The 27,738-nt window shown below is 43.4% G+C and overlaps 1 protein-coding gene across 3 annotated transcripts; it reads right to left on the bottom strand.

Moving 5' to 3' along the window:
* On the bottom strand, positions 1-26,783 carry LOC140198213 (histone H4-like). 3 transcript variants are annotated; one of them, XR_011886142.1, is made up of 2 exons: positions 1,915-1,965; positions 1-509 (listed from the first exon to the last, which is right to left on the bottom strand). XR_011886142.1 is itself a non-coding variant. In XM_072259255.1 (2 exons), the coding sequence occupies exon 1, from the start codon at positions 26,781-26,783 to the stop codon at positions 26,472-26,474; it is 312 nt and encodes a 103-aa protein (XP_072115356.1). In that variant the 3' UTR covers positions 1-509; positions 26,460-26,471. The 3 variants fall into 3 exon arrangements, 2 of the variants coding, with proteins under 2 accessions (XP_072115356.1, XP_072115355.1); XM_072259255.1 differs by lacking the exon at positions 1,915-1,965 and adding an exon at positions 26,460-26,783; XM_072259254.1 differs by lacking the exons at positions 1-509; positions 1,915-1,965 and adding exons at positions 19,781-19,893; positions 26,460-26,783.
* Between the last annotated feature and the right edge of the window lie 955 nt (positions 26,784-27,738).

The following is a 27,738-nucleotide window of genomic DNA, read 5'->3' as shown; positions in this document are numbered from 1 at the left end:
ATAACATATAGTTACAACAGTGCAAAGCAATACCGTAATTTAATAAGAACAGACCATGGCACAGTAAAAGTCTCAGAGTCTCTCAAAGTCCCATCACCTCACGCAGACGGTAAGCTTCCAAGCACCACCAACTTGCCGATGCAGCATCCCGGAAGCATCCGAGCACAGTCCGACTCTGAGTCCATCCGAAAAACTCCGAGCCTCCAACCACCTCCTGACACTGATGCACCGAGCACCATCTCTGCCGAATGTTTTGACCCTGGCCCTGGCAACAGGTGATACGCAAAGCCAAGGATTTGGGGTCTACGTCTCCGGAGATTCTCGATCGCACAGTAGCAGCGGCAGCGAAGCAGGCATTTCAGAAGTTACTCCAGATGTTCCTCTGTGCTTCTCACAGCTGTCCCCATCAAATCTGGATTGATGCACAGCCCCTAGTTACACATACGATATCATTTGGAATGGCCGCACGCGCTGCATCGCGCCGCGCCGCCTTCTTCTCCTCTCTCCTCCTAATGATAAGTGAATTTAAGAAGCAAAATTGAAGTATCTAAATAATTGATTGAATCATATAACCGCGCAGCACAGAAACCCATCTGATCCAGGCCAAGTATTTGTTCTGCCTCATCCCATCAACCTGCACCTGCACCATTGCCCTCCATCCATGTACTTATCCAAATTTTTCTTAAATGTAGCAACCAAACCCATATCCACCACTTCAAGTTTAATTGTCATTCAACCATGCACGACACACATTCTGCTCATCCCACCCTCTCTCACATATCACAAGGAAATACATAGATGAGAATTCAAACATAGCTTTGCTGAATGAAAGTGGTTAAGAGGCTCCGCTTTTACCCAAGTTCTCAACTTCAGGTGGTTGTCACTAATTACCCAGTCTGTGTGTATGCTTGCGGCTAACAGGTGGGAACTTGACCGGCCCACGGTTAAATACTGACTGTCCATATTATACTGTAAATTGTCTGTGTGTGTGTGTGAGACTCCACATGTGCATGCTTGCATCTGTGTGCACGTGTCTGTCTGCACATGTGTACAGAGTACTTAAAATCAGAAAAGGCTGGAAACACTCAGCAAGTCAGGCAGCATCTGCAGGGATAAAAAAACAATTAATATTTCAGGTCAAAGCCCCTCCATCAGAATTGGGAAAGAGAGAAACAAGGCACAATAATGTACTAATAAACCCAATTGTTTTCTCTCTTTTTCACAGTTTTGATGAAAATAATTTTCATTTAAATTATTTGCTGCTTGTGGAATCAATGTCTCACCAACCGAAATGAAATAAAATGAGGAAGGATGAAGTGCCAAGGAAGGGACAAGAAACAAGACCTGAATTTTCTCCTGTATGCCTTGTCAGCTGAAATCAAAGACCCAATGAGCGCACGGACTGTTGGAGTTGGGAATTATGACGCAGTTCCCTTAAAAAATGTGAGGAGGGAGCACTCTGCAAACTTTTGGTCTCCTTGTTACATGAAAGATGTTATTAAATTAGAAATAATACAGAGAAAAATTACCAGGATGTTGCCTGGGCTTGGTGTTTAAATTACAGGGAGAGTTTGCACAGAGGGGACTTTATTCTCTGGAACGTAGGAGATTGAGGGGAGACCCGATTGAGGTAGAAGAATTATGAGGGGCACAGATAGGGTGGTCTTTTTCACATGGAGAATATTGAAAACAAGAGGCTATAGGTTTAAGATTAAAGGTGAGACCTTTAAATAGGACGTCGGGGCAGTTTCCTCACACAAAGAGTATTTGCAATGAGTTGCCAGAAAGCATGGTTGAGGCGGGGACATTAGTAACATTTAAAAGCTCCCTAGATAAGTACGTGGATAGGAAAGGTTAACAGGCTCACTGGGCAGTACAGTCGGGATGGATGAGTTAGGCCGAAGGGCCTGTTACCTGCTATATGACTCTTCAATCGCTGGGGACAGCTGGAGGTTCTGCACTGCAGCACAGCCTTGTCTGTCACTGGCCACGTCAATAGGCAGCACAACATTGCCACCTGGTGGCCAGAATGTGTTACAACCCAGGCTAAAATTACGGCTCAAATTGGTCTTGACGACATACTATGAGCCATATGACAATGTCCTACTTCTGTACAGTACTGTACAAACGTCTTAAGCACACACACACACTGTATATGTACAGTACTGTGCGAAAGCCTTAGGCACATGTGTGTGTATATATATACATGCAGCTAGGGAGTTTTTGGGTGTATCTGCACTGTATACCCGCAGTTTTGATGCCCTGAATAATCAGGAATCTATCAACTTCCGCTTTAAATACAGTCAATGAGTTGGCCTCCACAGCTTTCTGTGGTAATGAATTCCGCAGAAATTCCTCTTCATCTCTGTTCTAAAAAGACGCCCTTCTGTTCTGCAGCTGTGCCCTCTGATCCTAGACTCACCGACAATAGGAAACATCATCTCCACATCCACTCTATCTGGTCTTTCAATATTTGCTAGGTTTCAATAAGAACCCCTCCTACCCCCTCCCATTCTTCCAAACTCCGCTGAGTACAGGCCCAGAGCCATCAAGCACTCCTCATACATTAACCCTTTCAATCCCAGGACCATTCTTGGAAACCTCCTCTCCAATGCCAGCACAACCTTTCTTAGATAAGGGACCCAAAACTGCTCTCAGTACTCCAAGTGGGGTCCAGCCTATGCCTTATGATTTCATCCTGGTCTGGCAGCTTATCTAGACTAAATCCTTGATACTCTTTTAACTCATCCAAATTATTTCTTCGAAAATGTATGTATAATTTATGTTCTGTGTGGTATCTGTCCTACGTGACTGTGAAGCAGCTGTAAACAAGTTTTTCATTGAGAGTACCCCTGTGGCTGTCCTGCTTAACAATAAGTACTCCTGTTTGAGTAATGTTGGGGGCGATGGCCTACTGGGGGAAACAATAGTGGCCGTGCCTTTGGCACAGAGTCTGGCCCTGTGGCTCAGAAGGGTAGGGAAAGGAAGAGGATGGCAGCAGTGATAGGGGACTCTATAGATAGGGGGTCAGACAGGTGATTCTGTGGATGAAACAAAGAAACACGAATGGTAGTTTGCCTCCCAGGTGCCAGGCTCCGGGATGTTTCTGATCGCATCCATGATATCCTGCAGTGGGAAGGAGAACATCCAGAGGTCGTGGTACATATTGGTAGCAATGATATCGGTAGAAAAAGAGAGAAGGTCCTGAAAGCAGACTACAGGGAGTCAGGAAGGAAGTTGAGAAGCAGGACCACAAAGGTAGTAATCTCGGGATTATTACAACACTCACAACACATTGGAGGAACTCAGCAGGTCGGGCAGCACCCATGGAAATGATCAGTCAACGTTTCGGGACGGAACCCTTCGTCAGGACTGTAGAGGGAAGGGGCAGAGGCCCTATAAAGAAGGTGGGGGGAGGGTGAGAAGGAGAAGGCTGGTAGGTTCCAGGTGAAAAACCAGTAAGGGGAAAGATAAAAGGGTGGGAAGGGGAGGCAGGGAGGGGATAGGCAGGAGAGGTGAAGAAGGAATAGGGGAAAACACAATGGGTAGTAGGAGGCGGAACCAAGAGGGAGGTGATAGGCAGCTGGGGGAGGGGGCAGAGTGACATAGGAATAGGGGAAGGGAGGGGGAGGGAATTCCCAGAAGTTGGAGAATTCTATGTTCATACCAAGGGACTGGAGACTACCTAGACGGTATATGAGGTGTTACTCCTCCAACCTGAGTTTAGCCTCATCATGGCAGTAGAGGAGGTCATGTATGGACATATCTGAATGGGAGTGGGAAGCAGAGTTGAAGTGGGTGGCTACTGGGACATCCTGTCTGTTGTGGCGGACGGAGAGGAGGTGCTCGACGAAGCGGTCCCCCAATCTGCGTTGGGTTTCACCGATGTAGAGGAGGCCGCACCGGGAGCACCGGATGCAATAGGTGACCCCAACAGACTCACAAGTGAAGTGTTGCCTCACTTGGAAGGACTGTTTGGGGCCCTGAATGTGGCAAGAGAGGAGGTGTAGGGACAGGTGTAGCACTTGCGCTTACAGGGATAAGTGCCGGGTGGGAGATCCGTGGAGAGGGACATGTGGACCAGGGAGTTGCGGAGGGACCGATCCCTGCGGAAGGCGGCGAGGGGTGGAGAGGAAAAGATGTGCTTAGTGGTGGGGTCCTGTTGAAGGTGGCGGAAGTTGTGGAGGATAATGTGCTGGATCCGGAGGCTGGTGGGATGGTAGGTGAGGACAAGGGGAACTCTGTCCCTGTTGTGGTGGCCAGAGGATGGGGTGAGGGCCGAAGTGCGGGAAATGGAGGAGATGCGGGTGAGGGCACCATTGATGACAGAAGAAGGGAAACCACGATCGTGCTTGTGCCACGTGACAGTGAGTATAGAAACATAGAAAATAGGTGCAGGAGTAGGCCATTCAGCCCTTCGAGCCTGCACCGTCATTCAGTATGATCATGGCTGATCATCCAACTCAGAACCCTGTACCAGCCTTCCCTCCATACCTCCTGATCCCCATAGCCACAAGGGCCATATCTAACTCTCTCTTAAATATAGCCAATGAACTGGCCTCAACTGTTTCCTGTGGCAGAGAATTCCACAGATTCACCACTCTCTGTGTGAAGAATTTTTTCTTCATCTCGTGCCTAAATGGCTTCCCCTTTATCCTCAAACTGTGACGCCTCATTCTGGACTTCCCCAACATCAGGAACAATCTTCCTACATCTAGCCTGTCCAATCCCTTTAGAATTTTATACGTTTCAATAAGATCCCCCCTCAATCTTCTAAATTCCAACGAGTATAAGCCTAGTCGATCCAGTCTTTCATCATATGAAAGTCCTGCCATCCCAGGAATCAATCTGGTGAACCTTCTTTGTACTCCCTCTATGGCAAGACTGTCTTTCCTCAGATTAGAGGACCAAAACCGCACACAATACTCCAGGTGTGGTCTCACCAAGGCCTTGTACAACTGCAGTAGTACCTCCCTGCTCCTGTATTCGAATCCTCTTGCTATGAATGCCAGCATACCATTCGCCTTTTTCACCGCCTGCTGTACCTGCATGCCCACTTTCAATGACTGGTGTATAATGACACCCAGGTCTCGTTGCACCTCCCCTTTTCCTAATCTGCCACCACTCAGATAATAATCTGTTTTCCTGTTCTTGCCACCAAAGTGGATAACTTCACATTTATCCACATTAAATTTCATCTGCCATGAATTTGCCCACTCACCCAACCTATACAAGTCACTCTGCATCCTCTTAGCATCCTCCTCACAGCTAACACTGCCGCCCAGCTTCGTGTCATCCGCAAACTTGGAGATGCTGCATTTAATTCCCTCATCCAAGTTATTAATATATATTGTAAACAACTGGAGTCCCAGCACTGAGCCTTGTGGAACCCCACTAGTCACCGCCTGCCATTCTGAAAAGGTCCCGTTTATTCCCACTCTTTGCTTCCTGTCTGCTAACCAATTCTCCACCCACACCAATACCTTACCCCCAATACCGTGTGCTTTAAGTTTGCCACTAATCTCCTGTGTGGGACCTTGTCAAAAGCCTTTGGAAAATCCAAATATACCACATCCACTGGTTCTCCCCTATCCACTCTACTAGTTACATCCTCAAAAAATTCTATGAGATTTGTCAGACATGATTTTCCTTTCACAAATCCATGCTGACTCTGTCCGATGATTTCACCACTTTCCAAATGTGCTGTTATCACATCCTTGATAACTGACTCTAGCATTTTCCCCACCACCGATGTCAGGCTAACCGGTCTATAATTCCCCATTTTCTCTCTCTCTCCTTTTTTTAAAAAGTGGGGTTACATTAGCCACCCTCCAATCCTCAGGAACTAATCCAGAATCTAAAGAGTTTTGAAAAATTATCACTGATGCATCCACTATTTCTTGGGCTACTTCCTTAAGCACTCTGGGATGCAGACCAGATGGCCCTGGGGATTTATTTGCCTTTAATCCCTTTAATTTACCTAACCCCACTTCCCGACTAACATGTATTTCTCTCAGTTCCTCCATCTCACTAGACACTTGGTCCCCTACTATTTCCAGAAGATTATTTATGTCCTCCTTAGTGAAGACAGAACCAAAGTAGTTATTCAATTGGTCTGCCATGTCCTTGTTCCCCATGATCAATTCACCTGTTTCTGACTGTCAGGGACCTACATTTGTCTTAACCAATCTTTTTCTTTTCACATATCTATAAAAGCTTTTATAGTCAGTTTTTATGTTCCCTGCCAGCTTTCTCTCATAATCTTTTTCCCCTTTCCTAATTAAGCCCTTTGTCCTCCTCTACTGGACTCTGAATTTCTCCCAGTCCTCAGGTATGCCACTTTTTCTGGCTAATTTGTATGTTTCTTCTTTGGAATTGATACTATCCCTAATTTCCCTTGTCAGCCACAGGTGCACTACCCTCCCTGGTTTATTCTTTGGCCAAACTGGGATGAACAATTGTTGTATTTCATCCATGCGATCTTTAAATGCTTGCCATTGCATATCCACCGTCAACCCTTAAGTGTCATTTGCCATAGGAATGGAATGAGGTGGAGGATAAATGCGTGGCTGAGGGATTGGAGCAGGGGGCAGGGATTCAGCTTTCTAGATCATTGGGACCTCTTTTGGGGCAGGTGTGATCTGTATAAGAAGGACGGGTTGCATTTGAATCCCAGGAGGACCAATATCTTGGCAGGAGGTTTGCTAAGGCTATTGGGGAAAGTTTAAACTAGAATTGTTGAGGGGTGGGAAGCGAACTGGAAGAGAAGGAAGAAGAGGCGGTTGGCTCACAAATAGAGAAAGCTTGTAGACAGTGCGAGAGGGAAGATAGGCAGGTGATAGAGGAGGGACACGCTCAAACCAATGGTTTGAGATGTATCCATTTTACTGCGAGGAGTGTTATGAACAAAGTGGATGAGCTTAGAGCGTGGATCAGTACTTGGAGATATGACGTGATGGCCATCACAGAGACTTGGATGGCTCAAGGGCTGGAATGGCTACTTCAAGTGCCAGGCTTTAGATGTTTTGGAAGGGACAGGGATGGAGGCAAAAGAGGTGGGGGCATGCCACAGTTGATCAGAGAGAGTGTTACAGCTGCAAAAAAGGAGGAAGTCATAGAGGGGCTGTCTTCGGAGTCTCTGTGGGTGGAAGTTAGGAACAGGAAGGTGTCAATAACTGTACTGTATGCTTTTTTATAGACCACCCTATAGTAACAGGGACATCGAGGAGCAGATAGGGAGACAGATTCTGGGAAGGTGTAATTTAACAGGGTTGTTGTGGTGAGGGATTTTAATTTTCCAAATATCGATTGGCATCTCCCTAGAGCAAGGGGTGGAGTTTGTTAGGTGTGTTCAGGAAGGTTTCTTGACACAATAAGTAGATATGCCTACAAGAGGAGAGGCGGTTTTTGATCTGGTATTGGGAAATGAACCTGGTCAGATGTCAGATCTCTCAGTGGGAGAGCATTTTGGAGATAGTGATCACAATTCTATCTCCTTTACCATAGCATTAGAGAAGGGTAGGAACAGACAGTGTTTAATTGGAGTAAGGGGAAATATGAGGCTAGCAGGCAAGAACTTGGAAGCATAAATTGGGAACAGATGTTCTCAGGAAAATGTACGGCAGAAATGTGGCAAATGTTCAGGGGATATTTGCGTGGGGTTCTGACTAGGTATGTTCCAATGAGACAGGGAAAGGACGGTAGGGTACAAGATCTGTGGTGTACAAAGGCTGTTGTAAATCTAGTCAAGAAGAAAAGAAGAGCTTACAAAAGGTTCAAAAAACCAGGTAATGATAGAGATCTGGAAGATTATAAGCCTAGCAGAAAGGAGTTTAAGAATGAAATTAGCAGAGTCAGAAGAGGCCATGAGAAGGCTGTGGTAGACAGGATTTAAAAAAAAACCCAAGGCATTCTACTAGTATGTGAAGAACAAGAGGATAAGACGTGAGAGAATAGGATGAATCAAGTGTGACAGTGGAAATGTGTGTATGGAACTGGAGGAGATTGCAGAGGTACTTAATGAATACTTCCCATCAGTATTCACTATGGAAAAGGATCTTGGTGATTGTATGGATGACCTACAGCAGACTGAAAAGCTTGAGCATATAGATATTGAGAAAGAAGATGTGCTGGAGCTTTTGGAAAGCATCAAGTTGAATAATTCGCCAGGACCGGATGAGATGTACCCCAGGCTTCTGTGGGAGGTGAGGGAGGAGATTGCTGAGCCTCTGGCAATTACCTTTGTATCACCAATGGGGACGGCAGAGATTCCGAAGGATTGGAGGGTTGCGGATGTTGTTCCCTTATTCAAGAAAGGGAGTAGAGATAACTCAGGAAATTATAGACTGTGAGCGTTACTTCAGTGATTGGTAAGTTGATGGAGAAGATCCTGAGAGGCAGGATTTATGAACATTTGGAGAGGCATAATATGATTAGGAATAGTCAGAATGCTTTGTCAAAGGCAGGTCGTGCCTTACGAGCCTGACTGAATTTTTTGAGGATGTGACTAAACACATTGATGAAGGTAGAGTAGTAGATGTAGTGTATATGGATTTCATCAAGGCATTTGACAAGATACCCCATGCAATGCTTATTGAGAAAGAAAGGAAGCATGGGATCCAAGGGGACATTGCTTTGTGGATGCAGAATTGACTTGCTCAGAGAAGCCAAAGAGTGGTTGTAGATGGGTCATATTCTGCATGGAGGTCGATGACCAGTGGTGTGCCTCAGGAATCTGTTCTGGGACCCCTCCTCTTCGTGATTTTTATAAATGACCTGGATGAGGAACTGGAGGAATGGGTTACTAAATTTGCGGATGACACAGAGGTTTGGGGTGTTGTGGATAGTGTGGAGGGCTGTCAGAGTTTGCAGCAGGACTTCCATAGGATGCAAAACTGGGCTGAGAAGTGGCAGATGGAGTTCAACCCAGATAACTGTGAAGTGCAAACAACAGGAATTCTGCAGATGCTGGAAATTCAAGCAACACACATCAAAGTTGCTGGTGAACGCAGCAGGCCAGGCAGCATCTGTAGGAAGAGGTGCAGTCGATGTTTCAGGCCGAGACCCTTCGTCAGGACCTGTGAAGTGGTTCATTTTGGTAGGTCAAATACGATAGCAGAATATAGTATTAATGGTAAGACTCTTGGTAGTGTGGAGGATCAGAGGGATCTTGGGGTACAAGTCCATAGGACACTCAAAGCTGCTGTGTAGGTTGATCCTGTGGTTAAGAAGACATATGGCATATTGGCCTTCATCAATCAAGGGATTGAGTTTAGGAGCCAAGTGTCATGGCCCCTTCTGGCTATCCCCCAACTTGCTAGTTACCTCAGGAATTGGGCCTCAATCTTCTCGTTGAATTTCCAATCATTCCCAGGTTCCATTAACTACACACACCTGCTTTCCATCAGAAAATGCAGGATAAAAAAAACCCTGTGATCACAACAAGCAGCTGTGAGCTGCAGAGCAGGAGTTGGCTTGACTGGAAGCTGGCTGTGTTTTGCTTGATGTGTGAGTGTGTTTTGGAACCTGTTGAGGGAAAGAGAGTGGGGAAGGAATGGAAATTGCTGGGAGGGGGTTGTGTGGGTCTGGTAATGGTGGACAAGATAAGAGGTGGGGTTGAGGGAAAGAAAGTGGAGAAGGAGAGGGATAGAGACTTGGGACCAGAAGTAGGTAGCTGGGGAGAGGTGGATTATTGTGAAGGGAGAAATAAAGGGAATGAGGAGGTAGTGAGGGGTTGGATGAATAAAAACCAAGACAAAGGGAATAAAAGAATAAGAAATGATAGTGGAGAAAGCTCTGAAAGTGAGGAAGATGAACAAGCTCAGAGAGGAGGTGTTGTCATAATTAGGTTTAATGAGAAGGCTCAGGGACATAAGAAAATTAACCCGTTTGTGCTAACAACAACTCTGACAAATAAGGTAGGGGAAATAGTATTTGCAAAACTCCTTAATGATGGCAACTTATTGGTAAGATGTGTGAATGAGGAACAACTTGAGAAAGCACTCAAGCTAAAAGAGATAGGAAAATGCAAGGTGGAATACACTGGGAGGGTGGGAGCACAAAACAGTGGTTGTAAAGGAGTGATCACGGGGATACCAATGAGTATAAATATGGAGAAGATAAAGAGGAATATCAAAGGAGGGAAAGTAATGAATGTTCAAAGACTGAAAACAAAGGAGGGAATGAAAAAGGAAAGTGAATCTGTATTGATTGAATTTGAAGAAGAAAAAGTGCCAAGGAAGGTGTTCCTGGGTTTCATGAGTTACCCAGTAAGGGTGTATGTGCCAAAGCCATTGAGGTGCTATAATTGTCAAAGGTTTGGACACGTGGCTAAAAACTGTAAAAGGCAGAGGAGATGTGCTAGATGTGGGGGTGACCATGAATATGGAAAGTGCGGAACAGGAGTTCAACCAAAATGCTGCAATTGTGGAGGAGCTCATAATGTGGCATATAGTGGGTGTGAGGTTGTCAGATGGGAGACTAAAATTCAAGAAATAAGAGTGAAAAGAAAGATCACTTATGCAGAAGCTGTAAGAATGTCAAGAGAACAAAATAATGCTCCTAATGAACAGGGAGCAATAGGGATACGAGAGATGCAACAAAGAACAAATGACAGGATTTATGTAGACAAAAAGGCTCTAGTAACATTCATTGCAGGAGTGATTAATAGTACTGCTGAGGTAAAGTCAAAAAGTGACAAAATTCAGCTGGTGGTAAAAGCAGCAGTAAACCATTTAGGGTTAGTAGGACTGACATGGGAGGAAGTGAGGGAGAACCTCAGTAATCAGTCAAGCCAGGAAGTGTCATGTGTTGGTTAATACTAATTATGGTGATTCTTTTACAATGGAATGCAAGGAGCTTACTGGCCAATAGCCAGGAATTCAAGCACTTTATTAAAGAAATGGTTGTAAAACCAGATGCAGTGTGTATTCAGGAAACTTGGTTAAAACCAACTTTAGACTTTGTGGTATATGGGTATACAATGATAAGGAAAGATAGAAATCTAGGGGGAGGAGGGGGTTGTGCTATGTTAATCAAGCAAGGTATACCATATAGGGTACTGGAAAAAGGAGATGATCAGGAATACATAGTGGTGGAAATGTGGAAGAGAGGGGAGGGAGTGGTTATAATTACTACAATCCATGTAAAAGGTTGGATTTGGACAGCCTATTAAAGATACAAGGACAAAACAGACATAAAGTAGTGTGGTGTGCAGATTTCAATGCTCATAGCACAATATGGGGGGGATCAGATTACAGATCCAAATGGGAAGGTAATTGAAGATTTGATGGAAGAAAGGGATTTGGTGTGTATGAATGATGGTAGCGGCACAAGGATAGATATAACAACAGGAACTGAGTCAGTGTTAGATATTACGTTAGTGTCTAATACCTTGGCTGGCATTAGTAACTGGGGAGTTTGGACTGCTTCAACAGTAGGCAGTGATCACTACCCAGTTTTGTGTTCAGTGGGTGAAAGAGTTGAAGTAAGACCAGGTGGCAGAACCCCAAAGTGTGTGTTTGAAAAAGCTGATTGGGGTAAGTTCCAGAAGTTGAGTGAAGAAGGGTTGACAAAGATTGATATTTCTGGAAATGTAGATGAATTAAACAGTCAGGTGACTTCAGCAATTATGGCAGCAGAAGGATCTATACCTAGGAGTAAAACTAGGATGAATAGAAAACTGGTACCATGGTGGACAGAGGAATGTTGTCAGGCTGTAAAAAACAGAAATAGAGCATTCAGGCTAGTTAAAAGAACCCATAATATGCAGCATTTGGTTCAATATAAGAAAGCACAGGCAGTGGTGAGAACTATATGTCAAGCTAAAAGGGCAAGTTGGAGGAGTTTTTGCGACAAGGTAGGAAGAACAACACCTGTGGCAGAGATATGGGGAATGATTAAGAGGATGGGAGGAGATAGAAGGGAATGGGAATATCCAGTAATGATATCTGAGGAGGAAACTGCAGTCTCCAGTAGGGATAAGGCTGAGGTCATGGCCAAGTCATTTGTACTGATACACAGTTCAGAAAATTTGTCTGGAGAAGGGAAAGAATAATGAGCCAACACCCAGGTGTGTTAAGCAGGAGGGAAGGAACAGATGATATAATTGATCCATTTACATTAGCAGAAATGGTGAGAGCAATAAAGAGATTGAGACCAACCTCCCCAGGGAAAGATCTGATATGCTCTGTGATGCTAAAAAATCTAGGAGAAGGAGTGCTCTTGAAGTTGCTGCATTTTTATAACAGTGTGGGAGGAGGGAAGATTACCAAGTGCATGGAAAGAAGCAGTAGTAATTCCAATAAGGAAGCCTGGCAAGGATCTGTCAAAACCCACTAGCTACAGACCAATTGCATTAACATCAAGTATATGTAAGATAATGGAAAGGATGATAACAAAGGTTATCATATGAGCTTGAGAAAAGGGGAATGCTGGCAAGTTATCAGAGTGGTTTTAGAAAGGGAATGAATTCCATGGACTCAGTGATAATGTTAGAGACTGAAATAAGGAAGGCCCAGGCAAATAGAGAGTCAGTAGTGGCAGTGTTCTTTGACATTGAAAAAGCCTATGATATGATGTGGAAGGAAGGATTATTAATTAAACTGCACAAGATGGGGGTTGGTGGGAGAGTTTTTAATTGGATTAAAGATTTTTTGTTTGGTAGAAAAATTCAAGTTTGAATTGGATCAGAATTATCAAAACAGTACATAGTGGAAAATGGCACACCTCAAGGTAGTGTGATTAGCCTGTTACTTTTCATGATTATGATCAATGATGTCTTCACAAAGGTACCAGTGGATATAGGTAGGTCACTGTTTACGGATGATGGGGCCTTGTGGAAAAGAGGCAGGAACATGGACCATATAATCAGGAAACTACAAGAAGCAATTGATGAAGTGGTGGAGTGGGGTTATGATTGGGGATGTAGATTTTCAGTAGACAAAACTCAAACTGTATTTTTTTTTAACCAGGAAAAGGGTTGAGGTAGGGAAGAAGTTAAGGATGTATAGGGTTGAATTAGAAAGGGTTGCATCATTTAAATTTCTGGGAGTTATATTTGATTCATGATTAACATGGGCAGACCATATCAGGAAAGTTGAGGAGAAATGTAAAAAAGTAATAAATGTGATGAGATGTTTGACTGGTAGGGAATGGGAAGCAAGTTGTTCAGCTTTGAAGAGAATGTATGTGGCTTTAGTAAGATCTGTATTGGATTATGGAAATATAGTATATGGATCAGCAGCTAGGTCTCTTATAAAGAAACTGGATGTGATTCAGGCTCAGGCCTTGAGAGTGCAGTGGGGCTTTTAAAACGTCACCAGTGTCAGCCCTACAGGTAGAAATGGGAATAATGCCTTTGGAACTAAGAAGGATGCAACTGATGGCAAACTACTGGGCTAACTTGTAGGGGCACAATGATTCTCACCCTACTAAAGGAGTGTTGCAGGAGTGCTGGGAAAATGGGAGGTTTCAGAGGGATACCTTTAGTCGGGCAGGGAATGATATCGCGAAAGAATGTGGAGTATTTGATCTGAAGATAAGTCCTTCAGTAGTTTATCCGGTTGTAGCTCCATGGAAGCTTGTATGGCCTGACATACACTGGCATTTGTTAGAGGTAAAAAGGAAAGAAAGATATAAAACAGATTTGGTAAATGCATTTAACTGTCATGTGATGGAAAAGTATAGTGATTATACTCACATTTATACGGATGGTGCGAAGGAACCTGAAACAGGAGTGACAGGGTTTGGGGTGGTAATATCAGCAAAAGAAATTGGAATCAGCAAAAGAAAAGAGAAGAAAGAACTTTTGGAATCAGCAGAAGAACTTTTGGAATCAGCAGAAGAACATCTAATAAGTTAGGGGTGTTTACAGTGGAGATGCTGGCAGTGTTGGTTGCGTTGCAATGGGTGCAGAAAGCCAGACAAGCCAAAGCATTGATATGTTCAGATTCATCCTCTCTTCTAGCAAGTTTAAGGTCTTTTCACACAAACAGTTGGCAAGATGTACTTTATGAAGTCCTTCAGTTAGTTACAAGAATTGCAAATCGGGGAGGTCAGGTAAAATTTCTATGGGTTCCAGCACATGTAGGGGTGAAGGGGAATGAGAGGGTGGATGAGTTGGCAAAGAGGGCGTTAAAGAAAGAAAATGTGGAAATGCACATTAGTATCAGTAAAGCAGAGGTTAAGTGTGTAATCTGGGAAAAAGTCAACCGAATGTGGCAAGAAAGATGGGACAGGGAGGGGAAAGGGAGGCATTTATATCAAATACAAAAGAGTGTTGCAGTTACTAGGGTAGGTAATGGAAACAGAAGAGAGGAAATTGTGTGGACTAGGTTAAGGCTGGGGCATTGTGCATTAAACAAAACATTGAAAATGATAGGGAAACACCAGACAGGATTGTGTGAGGAATGTCAGGAAGAGGAGTCAGTAGAACATGTAGTTCTGAGTTGCAGGAAGTATGGGATACAGAGAGAGATGATGAGAAATAAATTAAGGGAGTTGGGGATGCAGGAATTCACATTAAAAGGGTTGCTGGGCATGGGTGAGAGAGCACAAGTCTGGGTATTTTTAGTGTTTTTAAGGGGTACAGGGGGTTCTTTTTAGAATATGATGAATAAACAGGAATAGGATACTAGGATGGTCAAAGATGGGAGGGTGGTGTGTGTGTGACCATTAAGCTGGATGCCGAGAGAGACTCACTCTCTCTTAGTGTTTAGAGTAGGGAAGATGTGTTGTGTAGTTAGATTTTCATGGATACCTGGGCATGCTGGGGTGGAGGGAAATGAAATCGTGGATGGCATTGCGAAGTCTTCCTTACAGAGCAGGCAAGTAGAAATTAGAGTTCCCCTAGGCAGAGCAGAATTATTAAAAAGGTATAGAGGAGAAGTGGTAGGAGGATTGGAAAAATGAATTAAGGGGCAGGCATTATTTTTCTAGTCACCCACTAGTTAAAAAGGTCTCAGACTGTTACCTTAAATTGTAGAGATTATGGTGAAATTTACAAGACTTAAGTTGGGGCATTGGCAGCTGCGCAGGTTGACTCTGTGGTTAAGAAGGCATACGGTGTATTCGCCTTCATCAATCGTGGAATTGAATTTAGGAGCCGAGAGGTAATGTTGCAGCTATATCGGACCCTCATCAGACCCCACTCGGAGTACTGTGCTCAGTTCTGGTCGCCTCACTACAGGAAGGATGTGGAAACCATAGAAAGGGTGCAGAGGAGATTTACAAGGATGTTGCCTGAATCGGGGAGCATGCCTTATGAGAATAGGTTGAGCGAACTCAGCCTTTTCTCCTTGGAGCGACGGAGGATGAGAGGTGACCTGATAGAGGTGTGTAAGATGGTGAGAGGCATTGATCATGTGTGGTTAGTCAGAGGCTTTTTCCCGGGGCTGGAATGGCTAGCACGAGAAGGTATAGTTTTAAGGTGTTTGGAAGTAGGTACAGAGGAGATGTCAGGGGTAAGTCCCCCCCCCCCCCGCGCAGAGTGGTGAGTGCGTGGAATGGGCTGCCGGCGACGGTGGTGGAGGTGGATATGATTGGGTCGTTTAAGAGACTCCTGGACAGGTACATGGAACTCAGGAAAAATAGAGGGCTATGGGTAAACCTAGGTAATTTCTAAGGTAAGGACATGTTCGGCATAGCTTTCTGGGCCGAGGGGTCTGTATTGTGCTGTAGGTTTTCTATGTTTCGATTGCAGCTGGACTTTCACTGCACCTTTGCACATGACAATAAAATCGATTTGGCTTGGACTACCGTTGGATACGTTGGAACACCGAGGTAACTTAAACCGGCTGTTCTATGTTCTACTGGAAGTCCGGTCACCCATTATCATGATTAGTGGGGATACCAATATTCTCGAGAAACTATCGAAATAGCGCCGCCAGCATGTGAGCGAGTGGCTCTGAACAGAGCCCCGGTTGTATTTTTAATGGCGTTCGTTGACGGTGTGGATCTCACTCGCTCCTGTTCTTGGTGAACGCTTCCATTCCTTCCGGTTCCCAAAGCTGGGAGAATCGGACGGCATTCTGAATCCCCCGAGATGAAATGGTATGACTTTTTATGAAACAGCGCACACGGGAAACCTCTGAAGCGATGCTCTCGAAGATGTGGCAATAGACAGACTGCTGGAGGATGCATGTTATCGAACCGCTGACGTTCCTCCAGCATGTTGTTGCTCCAGCTTCCATCAGCTGCAGTCTCCTATCTCAAGGACCCAGTTATCGAGTTTTGTTTTTAAATAAAATAAACTTTATACCTATGATTTATAAGAATAAGACGTGCAACCCCTTTTAATTTCTTACATTCACAAGCATTAATTTCTGTAAACCAACAGGCTTGTGGTCTGAGGTGGGTCGGTAGGGGTGAGGTAAACTACTGCAAGAATGGACAGGAGTTGATAATATTTGGGGGATAAATAAGAGGTTGTTGAATATGATGGACTTGTTTCAGCCCTTTATAAAGAAAGCTTCCTCGCTTTCCTGCTCCTCTTGCAGGTTTCCAGACGGCCACTTTCTTTGACCCACTTTTTAGTTGCCGGTTTTGGGATGGCGAAGCTGAGTCCCCGAGCCGACGGTGAAACTTATAGAGAGCTGTATGCAAATTAGGGATAGGAACTGATCAGTTTCTATTGGTCAGCTAGCGACAAGCCCACTTTGTTTTCGATACATGAGATGGGAACTGGATGTTTTCTTCTCTGCAGGCAAAAAATGACAGTAACAATATTCGCCTAAGGCAAGGTTACTCAGAGGACGCAAGAGTATACATTCTAACAAGAAGTGCCCATCACGTTCTATATCTGCACCGAATCATCTAACCTCAGATCCTAAATTGCTGTGTGTGTGTGTTGCAGTATGTAGTGCTGCTACTTCACACTTTCTGAGGCTGAGTTTGATCCTGGCCACCGGTGCTGTCTGTGAAATTTGCCAGTTTTCCCCCGTGTTTCCTCACGCACCTTGACTGGTTGGAAAGTTAATCGCTTGCTGACTGACTCCAGCGTACGTCGATAGAAACATAGAAAATAGGTGCAGGAGTAGGCCATTCGGCCCTTCGAGCCTGCACCGCCATTTATTATGATCATGGCTGATCATCCAACTCAGAACCCTGCACCAGCCTTCCCTCCATACCCCCTGATCCCCGTAGCCACAAGGGCCATATCTAACTCCCTCTTAAATATAGCCAATGAACTGGCCTCAACTGCTTCCTGTGGCAGAGAATTCCACATATTCACCACTCTGTGTGAAGTTTTTCCTAATCTCGGTCCTAAAGGGCTTCCTCTCTATCCTCAAACTGTGACCCCTTGTTCTGGACTTCCCCAACATCGGGAACAATCTTCCTGCATCTAGCCTGTCCAATCCCTTTAGGATTTTATACATTTCAGTCAGATCTTCTAAATTCCAACGAGTACAAGCCCAGTTCATCCAGTCTTTCTTCATATGAAAGTCCTGCCATCCCAGGAATCAATCTGGTGAACCTTCTTTGTACTCCCTCTATGGCAAGGATGTCTTTCCTCAGATTAGGGGACCAAAACTGCACACAATACTCCAGGTGTGGTCTCACCAAGGCCTTGTACAACTGCAGTAGTACCTCCCTGCTCCTGTACTTGAATCCTCTCGCTATAAATGCTAGCATACCATTCGCCTTTTTCACTGCCTGCTGTACCTGCATGCCCACTTTCAATGACTGGTGTATAATGACACCCAGGTCTCGTTGCACCTCCCCTTTTCCTAATCGGCCACCATTCAGATAATCTGTTTTCCTATTTTTGCCACCAAAGTGGATAACTTCACATTTATCCACATTAAATTGCATCTGCCATGAATTTGCCCACTCACCCAACCTATCCAAGTCACCCTGCATCCTCTTAGCATCCTCCTCACAGCTAACACTGCCACCCAGATTCGTGTCATCCGCAAACTTGGAGATGCTGCATTTAATTCCCTCATCCAAGTCATTAATATATATTGTAAACAACTGGGGTCCCAGCACTGAGCCTTGCGGTACCCCACTAGTTACTGCCTGCCATTCTGAAAAGGTCCCGTTTATTCCTACTCTTTGCTTCCTGTCTGCTAACCAATTCTCTATCCACATCAATACCTTACCCCCAATACTGTGTGCTTTAAGTTTGCACACTAATCTCCTGTGTGGGACCTTGTCAAAAGCCTTTTGAAAATCCAAATATACCACATCCACTGGTTCTCCCCTATCCACTCTAATAGTTACATCCTCAAAAAATTCTATGAGATTCGTCAGACATGATTTTCCTTTCACCAATCCATGCTGACTTTGTCTGATGATTTCACCGCTTTCCAAATGTGCTGTTTGATCTTTGATAACTGACTCCAGCAGTTTCTCCACCAGTGATGTTAGGCTAACTGGTCTATAATTCCCCGGTTTCTCTCTCCTTCCTTTTTTAAAAAGTGGGGTTATATTAGCCACCCTCCAATCCTCAGGAACTAGTCCAGAATCTAACAAGTTTTGAAAAATTATCACTAATGCATCCACTACTTCTTGGGGTACTTCCTTAAGCACTCTGGGATTCAGACCATCTGGCCCTGGGGATTTATCTGCCTTTAATCCCTTCAATTTACCCAACACCACTTCTGTACTAACATGTATTTCGCTCAGTTCCTCCATCTCACTGGACCCTCTGTCCCCTACTATTTCTGGAAGATTATTTATGTCCTCCTTAGTGAAGACAGAACCAAAGTAATTATTCAATTGGTCTGCCATGTCCTTGCTCCCCATAATCAATTCACCTGTTTCTGTCTGTAGGGGACCTACATTTGTCTTTACCAGTCTTTTCCTTTTCACATATCTATAAAAGCTTTTACAGTCAGTTTTTATGTTCCCTGCCAGTTTTCTGTCATCTTTTTTTCCCCTTCCTAATTAAGCCCTTTGCCCTCCTCTGCTGAACTCTGAATTTCTCCCAGTCCTCAGGTGAGCCACTTTTTCTGGCTAATTTGTATGCTGCTTCTTTGGAATTGATACTATCCCTAATTTCTCTTGTCAGCCATGGGTGCACTACCTTCCTTGATTTATTCTTTTGCCAAACTGGGATGAACAATAGTAGAAGAATCAGTTTGATAGGCATCAGTAACAAAATATGTCACAGCTAAATTAGTGAGGAACAAAAACAACAGGAATTCTGCAGATGCTGGAAATTCAAGCAACACACATCAAAGTTGCTGGTGAACGCAGCAGGCCAGGCAGCATCTCTAGGAAAGATACAGTCGACGTTTCAGGCCGAGACCCTTCATCAGGACTGACGAAGGGTCTCAGCCTGAAACGTCGACTGTACCTCTTCCTGTAAACTAGTGAAGAACTGGATTAATCTGGAAATCAGCACGGACTCGATGTAGCCCTAAATCTTTTATAAAGTTTTCTTTCTCTTCTTGGATGCAGCTTCGTCTGCTGATCGAGGAATTTTGTATCTTGATTTCTGTCGACTTCAGACACTGATAATGTCGCAGATTCACCCTAGACCTTGGTGATGGTGAATTTCAGGGACCCTTGTGGTCAGACCTGAGTTGCTCAAACACGGGACATCAGCTTGGTTCTGATAGCAGTGTGACAGGAATTACAGGACGAGTAATATTTACAAATGAATGCCTTAGAAAGTTTCACATAAATGTTTGGTGTTCCAACACACCTAAACAAATATACGCCTCTAAAATTTGTATCTAGATAATCTTAATGTTTCGTTTTCAAAACGTTTTTATTACAAAAAGATGATTACTGGCATATTCTCAGTGTCACTGTACGTTCAAATAAAATTGCTGGTCTCGCAGCGCCAGAAAGAGTTTAATCCTGGCGTTGGATGCTGCCTACGTTCTCCCCAAGCACCCTGGTTTCCTTCTGTGGGTTGGTCGCTGTAAATTATCCCTGGTATGTCTGTGAGTGCGAAAATAAGATCATAAGACACAGGAGCAGAATTAGGACATTCTGCATACAGTCTACCCCGCCATTCCATCAGGGCTGATCTCGGATCCCAATCAACCCCATACTCCTGCCTTCTCGTCATGTCCTTTGATAGCCTGACTGATCAGGGCACTATCAACTTCCGCCTTAAATATACCACGGACTTCACCTCCACTGCAGTCTGTGGCAGAGCGTTCTACAGATTTACTAGCCCCTGGCTTTAAAAAAAATTCCTCCTTATCTCGGTTCTAAAAAGTCACCCCTCAATTTTGAGGCTGTGCCCTCTAGTTCTGGATATCCCCACCATAGGAAACATCCTCTCCACATCCACCCTATCTAGTCCTTTCAACATTTGGTAGGTTTCTTTTAAATATTTTTTAGTTTAGATTCTACATAGAAGAATAGAGTACAAGAAAGTATACATAAAAGGTCAAAAAACTACCAATTACATTATATCTATTTATAACAATCTCATTACCCCGTACTCGTGTAAGTTAATCAATAGTTATAAAGAAATATGCTAATTTATTACAAAAAAATTAGTCTAACCCCTACCAAGACAGAAGCTGTTTATTAAGGAGAAAGAAAAGGTAAAATACCTTCTCAGATAATAAAAATTAATATTAGCCAACATCTAAATTTAAACAACGAATTTAAGGTTTTGAAAGTTTTGAAAATAATTCAGAAAAGGTCCCCACAATGTTTGAAAGTCATGATGAGATTCAGAAATTGAACAACAAATTTTCTCTAAATCTAAGCATGACATAACATCGCATGACCATTGAGCATGAGTAGGAGGTAAAACATCTTTCCATGTAAACAAAAGTGTCCTCCTAGCTATAAGAGAGCTAAAGGCCAAAATATGTAAATCAGATGTCCTCAGCTTGATATCTTGTCCTGCAACAATACTGAATAGGGCTGTCAGAGGACTAGGCTTAAAATTGACTTTGAAAAGTAAAGAAAAAGTTTGAAAAGCTTCCTTCCAATATTTTTCAAGACTCCAACAAGTCCAAAACATGAACTAATGAAGCTTCTCCATTTTTGTATCTGTCACAGTAGGGAGATGTATCTGAATAAAAACGAGACGAGTCAGCTTACCTTTACTCATATGAGCTCTATGTACCACCTTAAATTGTATGAAGGAATGGCAAGCACATAGCAATGAAGTATTAACCTGTTTAAAAATTTCATTCCAAATTTCCTCAGATATTGATATCTGTAAATCTTGTTCCCAGAGATTCTTAATTTTGTCTGAAGGAACATTTTTCGTCTCCAGTAACATGCCGTAAATATTAGATATTGAACCATTATGAAAAGGTGTCAAATTAAAACTTACGTCTAGTAAGTTCTTATTTGAGCTTATTGGAAATGTGCATAATTGAGATCTGTAATTTGTAGATATCTGAAAAAGTGAGTTTTGGGTAAGCTATTTTTAGCTGACAATTGCTTAAATGACAAAAGATTTCCTCCAACAAACAGATCCCAAAAACATTTAATACCCAACCTGTCCCATTCTTTAAAAACTAAATCAGGCATGGAGGGTTTAAAAAAAAATTAGAACAAATGGGATTTGAAAGGGAAAATCTCAATAAACCAAAATGTTTTCTAAATTGTATCCAGGTCCTCAGAGTATGTTTAACTATTAAATTATCAGTTAGTTTACTTGCAAATAAAGGAAGTGAGGATCCAAGAAGAGAAATAATAGAAAATTTATTAACAGAGTTAGCTTCTAAAGGACCCATACCAGACAGTCTACACGATTAATATAATATAGCCAAAATGTAAGATATCGTATATTAACTACCCAGTAATAAAAGCTAAAATTAGGTAAGGCTAAACTTCCAGCCTTTTTAGATTCAAGATTCAAGATTCAAAAAACTTTATTGTCATTCTAACCGTACATCAGCTCTGCAGGGCAGAATGAGACAGTGTTTCTCAGGGGCAGTGCAAACATAACATAACAAATGCAACACTAAATAATAAACATAACAATAAATAGTAAAACACAACAGCCACAAGTCAGTTAAAATCAGTTATAAGTGTCCAGTGCAAGTTAAAAGTGTCCAAAGCAGAGTCAGGTGGAGAAGCTATTTAGCATTCTGACTGCCTATGGGAGGAAGCTGTTTAGTAGCCTTGTGGTTTTAGTTTTGATGCTCCTGTAACGTTTGCCTGATGGCAGAAGAACAAATAGTTCATGGAGAGGGTGTGAGGGGTCTTTAATGATGTACCATGTCTTCTGGAGGCATCGACTCTGAAAGAGGTCTTGCACAGAAGGTATGGAGACCCCAATAACCTTCTCTGCTCCCCTAACCACCCTCTGCAAGGCTTTTTTGTCGACAGCACTGCAGCTGGAGTACCAAGTTGTGATGCAAAAGGTCAGCACACTCTCAACCACGCCTCTGTAGAATGTAGTTAAGATGTTAGTGGGGAGTGATGCTTGTTTAAGCTTCCTCAGAAAGTGCAATCTCTGCTGGGCCCGTTTCACAATCCCAGTGGTGTTCCTGGAGGACCAGGTGAGATTGTCCGAGATCTGCACCCCAAGGAACTTGATGTTTTCCACTCTTTCCACTGTGGAGAACCGTCTGAAATCGACGATCATCTCCTTGGTTTTGGTGACATTAAGCATCAAGTTGTTATCCCTGCACCAGCTCTCCAGGTGTTTGACCTCCTCCCTGTACATTGTTTCATCATTTTTGCTGATGAGCCCCACCACTGTGGTATCATCTGCAAATTTAATGATCAGGTTCTCCTTGAATCTGGCTGCACAGTCATGTGTTAGCAGTGTAAACAGCAATGGGCTAAGCACACAGCCTTGTGGGGATCCAGTGCTCAGTGTGATGGGAGTCAGAGATGTTCCTGCCAACACGGACTGACTGTGGTCTCTCTGTCAAGAAATCCAGAATCCAGCGACACATGGCAGTGCTAAGGCCAAGCAGTGACAGTTTCCCCACTAGTCTCTGTGGGATGATGGTATTTTTGAAGATGAACTTTAATTAAATGAGGATATTTATTTTTCCATATATAGGAGGATAAAATAGAATGAAGAGAGTCAAAAAAGGATGTGGGAATAAAAACAGGTAAAGCCTGAAAAAGATATATAAATTTAGGTAGAATATTCATTTTAATAGAATTAATTCATCCAATCAACAATATTGAAAGAGGTGACCAATTAATGATATCCTTTTTTACATGGTTCAATAAAGTAAAAAAAAGTTTTCTTTAAACAGGTGTTTGTAATTCTTAGTGACTGTTACACCCAAATAAGTAAATTGATTCCTTACAAATTTAAAAGGGAGATTGGTATTAACTGATACCAAATTACTTGACGGAAGTAATCCACTCTTATGTAGGTTGAATTTATATCCTGAACACTGACTAAAACGGGAGAGTAAGGAAAGTATGCAAGGTAAGCAGGTCTCAACATTAGAGATAAAAAGCAATATATCATCAGCGTAAAGCAAGATATTGGTAGGTTTCAATGAGATCGCCCACACTCTGCTAAATTCCAGTGAGTACAGGTCCAAAGCTGCCAAACACTCCTCATATGTTAACCCCTTCATTTCTGGAATCATCCTCGTGAACCTCTTCTGGACTCTCTCCAATGACAACACACCCTTTCTGAGATATGGGAGCCAAAACTGTTGAAAATACTGCAAGTGTCTTATAAAGCTTCAGCATTATCTCCTTGCTTTTACATTTTGTCCTTCTTGAAATAAATGCCAACACTGCATGTGCCTTCTTTACCACAGACTCGACCAACCGCGAGTCTTGCACAAGGACCCTGCATCTCATTTAGATAATAGTCTCGACTATTGTTCCTTTTACCCAAGTGCATTATTGTACATTCCCCAACACTGTGTTCCATCTGCCACTTTTTACCCTTTCTTCCAATTGGTCTCAGTCCTGTTGTCAATCACATTGTTTCCTCAGTACTTCCTACCCCTCCACCTACCTTCATATCATCCTCAAACTTTGTCACAAAGCCAGCGATTCCATTATCTAAATCATTGACAAACAATGTGAAAAGTTGTCCCAATGCGGACCTGGATGAACACCACTAGTCACTGGCAGCCAACCAGAAATGTCTGTTTTTTTTCCCTCTCGCTGCCTCCTGCCTGTCAGCCATTTCGCTATCCATGCCAGTGTCTTTCCTGTAACACCATATGACTTTATCTTCTTAAGCAGCCTCATGTGTGGCACCTCATCAAATGCCTTTTGAAAATCCAAGTAAATGACATCCACTGCCTCTCCTTTGTCCATCCTGCTTGTTACTTCCTCGAAGAACTCAAACAAGTTTGTCAGGCAAGATCTCCCTTCACTGAAGCCATCCTGACTTTGACTTAATTCATCCATCATTAATCTCCAAGTGCCTCGAAACCTCATCCTTAATGATGGACTCCAACACTTTCCCAACCACTGAGGTTATGGCTAACTGGCCTATAATTTCCTTTCTTTTCCCTCCTTCCCCTCTTAAGGAGTGGAGTGACAATTTTCCATTCCTCCGGAACCATGCCAGAATTAAGCGATTCTTGAAAGATTATGACCAACGAATCTGTTATCTCTTCATGTAGGGCGTGTTGATGGGAATGGCGATATAATATATATAAGTGGATATTTGATTGTCTATACAGATTTGGCGGGCTGTAGGCCTTGTTCAACAATGCATGACAATGACAAATCGACAGACACGTGGATTATACTGTAATTTAATTAACCAAAATATGGACCATGCGCTAAAGCAGAGTGGGTTCTGTCCCTGTGGCATTTAAGGGCTTGGCTATGAGTCTGGAGACACTCCCGAAACAATGCTGGGTAAGATTTTACATCAGTCTGGCCCTGCTACAGTCTTAAACAGAGAGCATCCAGATTATTTAATAAAATGCATGTAGATTTCCAGAGCTGAAGCCAAGATCTTTGCCTCTCAGTCATTGACAGGCCTGACAATTCGACAATACTGCTACAGTATTGATCAGAATCAGTTTATGATCACTGGCATAAGTCATGAAATTTGTTGTTTGCAGCAGCAATACAATGCATTCCATAAAAATGACCTTGAATCACAATAAATATAAAAACTAAACAAGCAGTTCAAAAAGAAAACATAAAGTGAGGTAGTCTTCATGGTTCTTTCGAAAATACGATGGATAAGGGGAAGCATTGTTGAGTGTGGGTCTTCAGGCTCCTGTAACTCCTCCTATGGCAGCATGTCCTGGATCAGGGTCCTAAAGTGTCCTAAATTATTCTTGATTGCCTGACTGGCAGACACCACAGTACATGTGCTTGCGACACTGTGTGTCTGACAGAGTGATCAGCAGCATTGAGGCTCCACAGGGGACTGTCTTGTCTCCCTTTCTCTTCACCATTTACACCTCGGACTTCAACTACTGCACAGAGTCTTGTCATCTTCAGAAGTTTTCTGATGACTCTGCCATAGTTGGATGCATCAGCAAGGGAGATGAGGTTGAGTACAGGGCTACTGTAGGAAACTTTGTCACATGGTGTGAGCAGAATTATCTGCAGCCTAATGTGAAAAAGACTAAGGAGCTGGTGGTTGACCTGAGGAGAGCTAAGGTACTGGTGACCCTTGTTTCCATCCAGGGGGTCAGTGTGGACATGGTGGAGGATTACAAATACCTGGGGATATGAATTGACAATAAACTGGACTGGTCAAAGAACACTGAGGCTGTCTACAAGAAGGGTCAGAGCCGTCTCTATTTCCTGAGGAGACTGAGGTCCTTTAACATCTGCCGGACAATGCTGAAGATGTTCTACGAGTCTGTGGTGGTCAGTGTTATCATGTTTGCTGTTGTGTGCTGGGGCAGCAGGCTGAGGGTGGCAGACACCAACAGAATCAACAAACTCATTTGTAAGGTCAGTGATGTTGTGGGGATGGAACTGGACTCTCTGATGGTGGTGTCTGAAAAGAGGATGCTGTCTAAGTTGCATGCCGTCTTGGTCAATGTCTCCCATTCACTACATAATGTACTGGGTGGGCACAGGAGTACATTCAGCCACAAACTCATTCCACCGAGATGCAACACCGAGTGTCGTAGGAAGTCATTCCTGTCTGTGGCCATCAAACTTTACAACTCCTCTCTTGGAGGGTCAGACATCCTGAGCCAATAGGCTGGTCCTGGACTTATTTCATAATTTACATATTACTATTTAACTATTTATGATTCTATTACTATTTATTATTTATTGTGCAACTGTAACGAAAACCAATTTCCCCCGGGATCAATAAAGTATGACTATGACTATATCTGATATTCTTAGTTTATATCGTAACTGCCGTTCTTGGCTCAGTCTTTTAGCTACGCAGCTACATGCTCAAGATCCGACACACATTTGCCTTACCTGCAACCGATCTTGCCGTGCCCAGCTCACCTTCAAACTCATATCTAAACAATTGCAATTTCTTCTGAAATTGTTTCAGTCTTTTCGATCTTAAACCTTGCTTTGTTGTTTTGCTTTCGTGGTTTGCCCTTTTGTTAATTAGGTACATGGCTCTAAAAAGAGCCTTTTAATGGTGGGAATACCTGCTTTGAGATTCAACCGCCGAAACCATAAAGCGTTCGCCCCTGACGTTTCAGCGCGTAGACCACATCCAGGGCCGTGACAGTCCTGCGCTTGGCATGTTCTGTGTAGGTGACTGAATCCCTGATGACGTTCTCCAAGAAAACTTTCAGTACACCTCGCATTTCCTCGTAAATGAGGCCAGAGATGCGTTTAATGCCACCTCTCCGAGCCAGGCGGCGGATAGCCGGCTTCGTGATCCCCTGAATATTATCTCGGAGGACTTTACGGTGCCGCTTGGCACCTCCTTTCCCCAGACCCTTTCCTCCTTTACCTCTGCCAGTCATCATCAAGTCTGAAGCTTCGAACTACCCAGCTGCAGGACGAGAAATGGCCGATTAATAGCGCTGCCGGGGATTGACTTTCGTAGTCTGGAGGCGGACCTGGTGGGGAACCCATCCAGCGGGCGGAGTCACGATATTGCGCGTAACCGCGGACGTGAAACATGTCCCCGTTTCAGGAGTTGATGGGTTAAAAAAAAAGTGGAGGGTACTCCTCCCTTCAACTTTTTATTCTGACTTCTGCCCCATTCCTTTCCAATCCCGATGAAGGGTCCCAGCCCGAAACGTCGACTGTTTATTCCCCTCTGCAGATGCTGCCTCGCAACGCTCCCTTTTTTTAACAGCTAGCAAGAAATGTTTACGCGGCCTGAAAACTGAGGTGCTGTAAACAAAGAGGAAACCTTGTGAAGAATCATTTTAAATCTCCTTTTTTGAAATAAAATACGTACTATAAATATTTAGAACGAAAATCGAAAAGTCAAATACTTTTGTTTTTATTTATTAATTGAAGGGTACAGTATAATGAAACACGGTACAACAAACACGTTTCCTTAACTTTTTCTTGTCTGATTATTACAAATCCATTGTCTATAAACACCGTCCAGATGAATTTCACATCCCAATGAAATAAATGTCTTAATCCTCATTGGATCACTTAAATAGATGCACCGTAGAAAGCATTCTTCTAGGGGGCATCACAACCTGGTATGGAAGCTGTCCTGTCCAAGACCGAAAGAAGCTGCAGAAGATCGTGAACACAGCCCAGCACATCACACAAACCAATCTTCCATCCTTGGACTCACTTTACACCGCACGCTGTCGGAGCAGTGCTGCCAGGATAATCAAGGACACGACCCACCCAGTCAACACACTTTTTGTCCCTCTTCCCTCCGGGAGAAGGTTCAGGAGCTTGAGGACTCGTACGGCCAGATTTGGGAACAGCTTCTTTCCAACTGCTGAA

This window comes from Mobula birostris, chromosome 5 (assembly GCF_030028105.1).
Source record: "Mobula birostris isolate sMobBir1 chromosome 5, sMobBir1.hap1, whole genome shotgun sequence".
Classification (NCBI taxonomy): domain Eukaryota; kingdom Metazoa; phylum Chordata; class Chondrichthyes; order Myliobatiformes; family Myliobatidae; genus Mobula; species Mobula birostris.
Note: the sequence above shows the minus strand (reverse complement) of the source record. Positions and strands in the feature narration are given on the sequence as shown.

Bases quoted from the DNA above. Each gene is read 5' to 3' on its own strand.
- LOC140198213 (XM_072259255.1), bottom strand. From the start codon at position 26,783: ATGACTGGCAGAGGTAAAGGAGGAAAGGGTCTGGGGAAAGGAGGTGCC.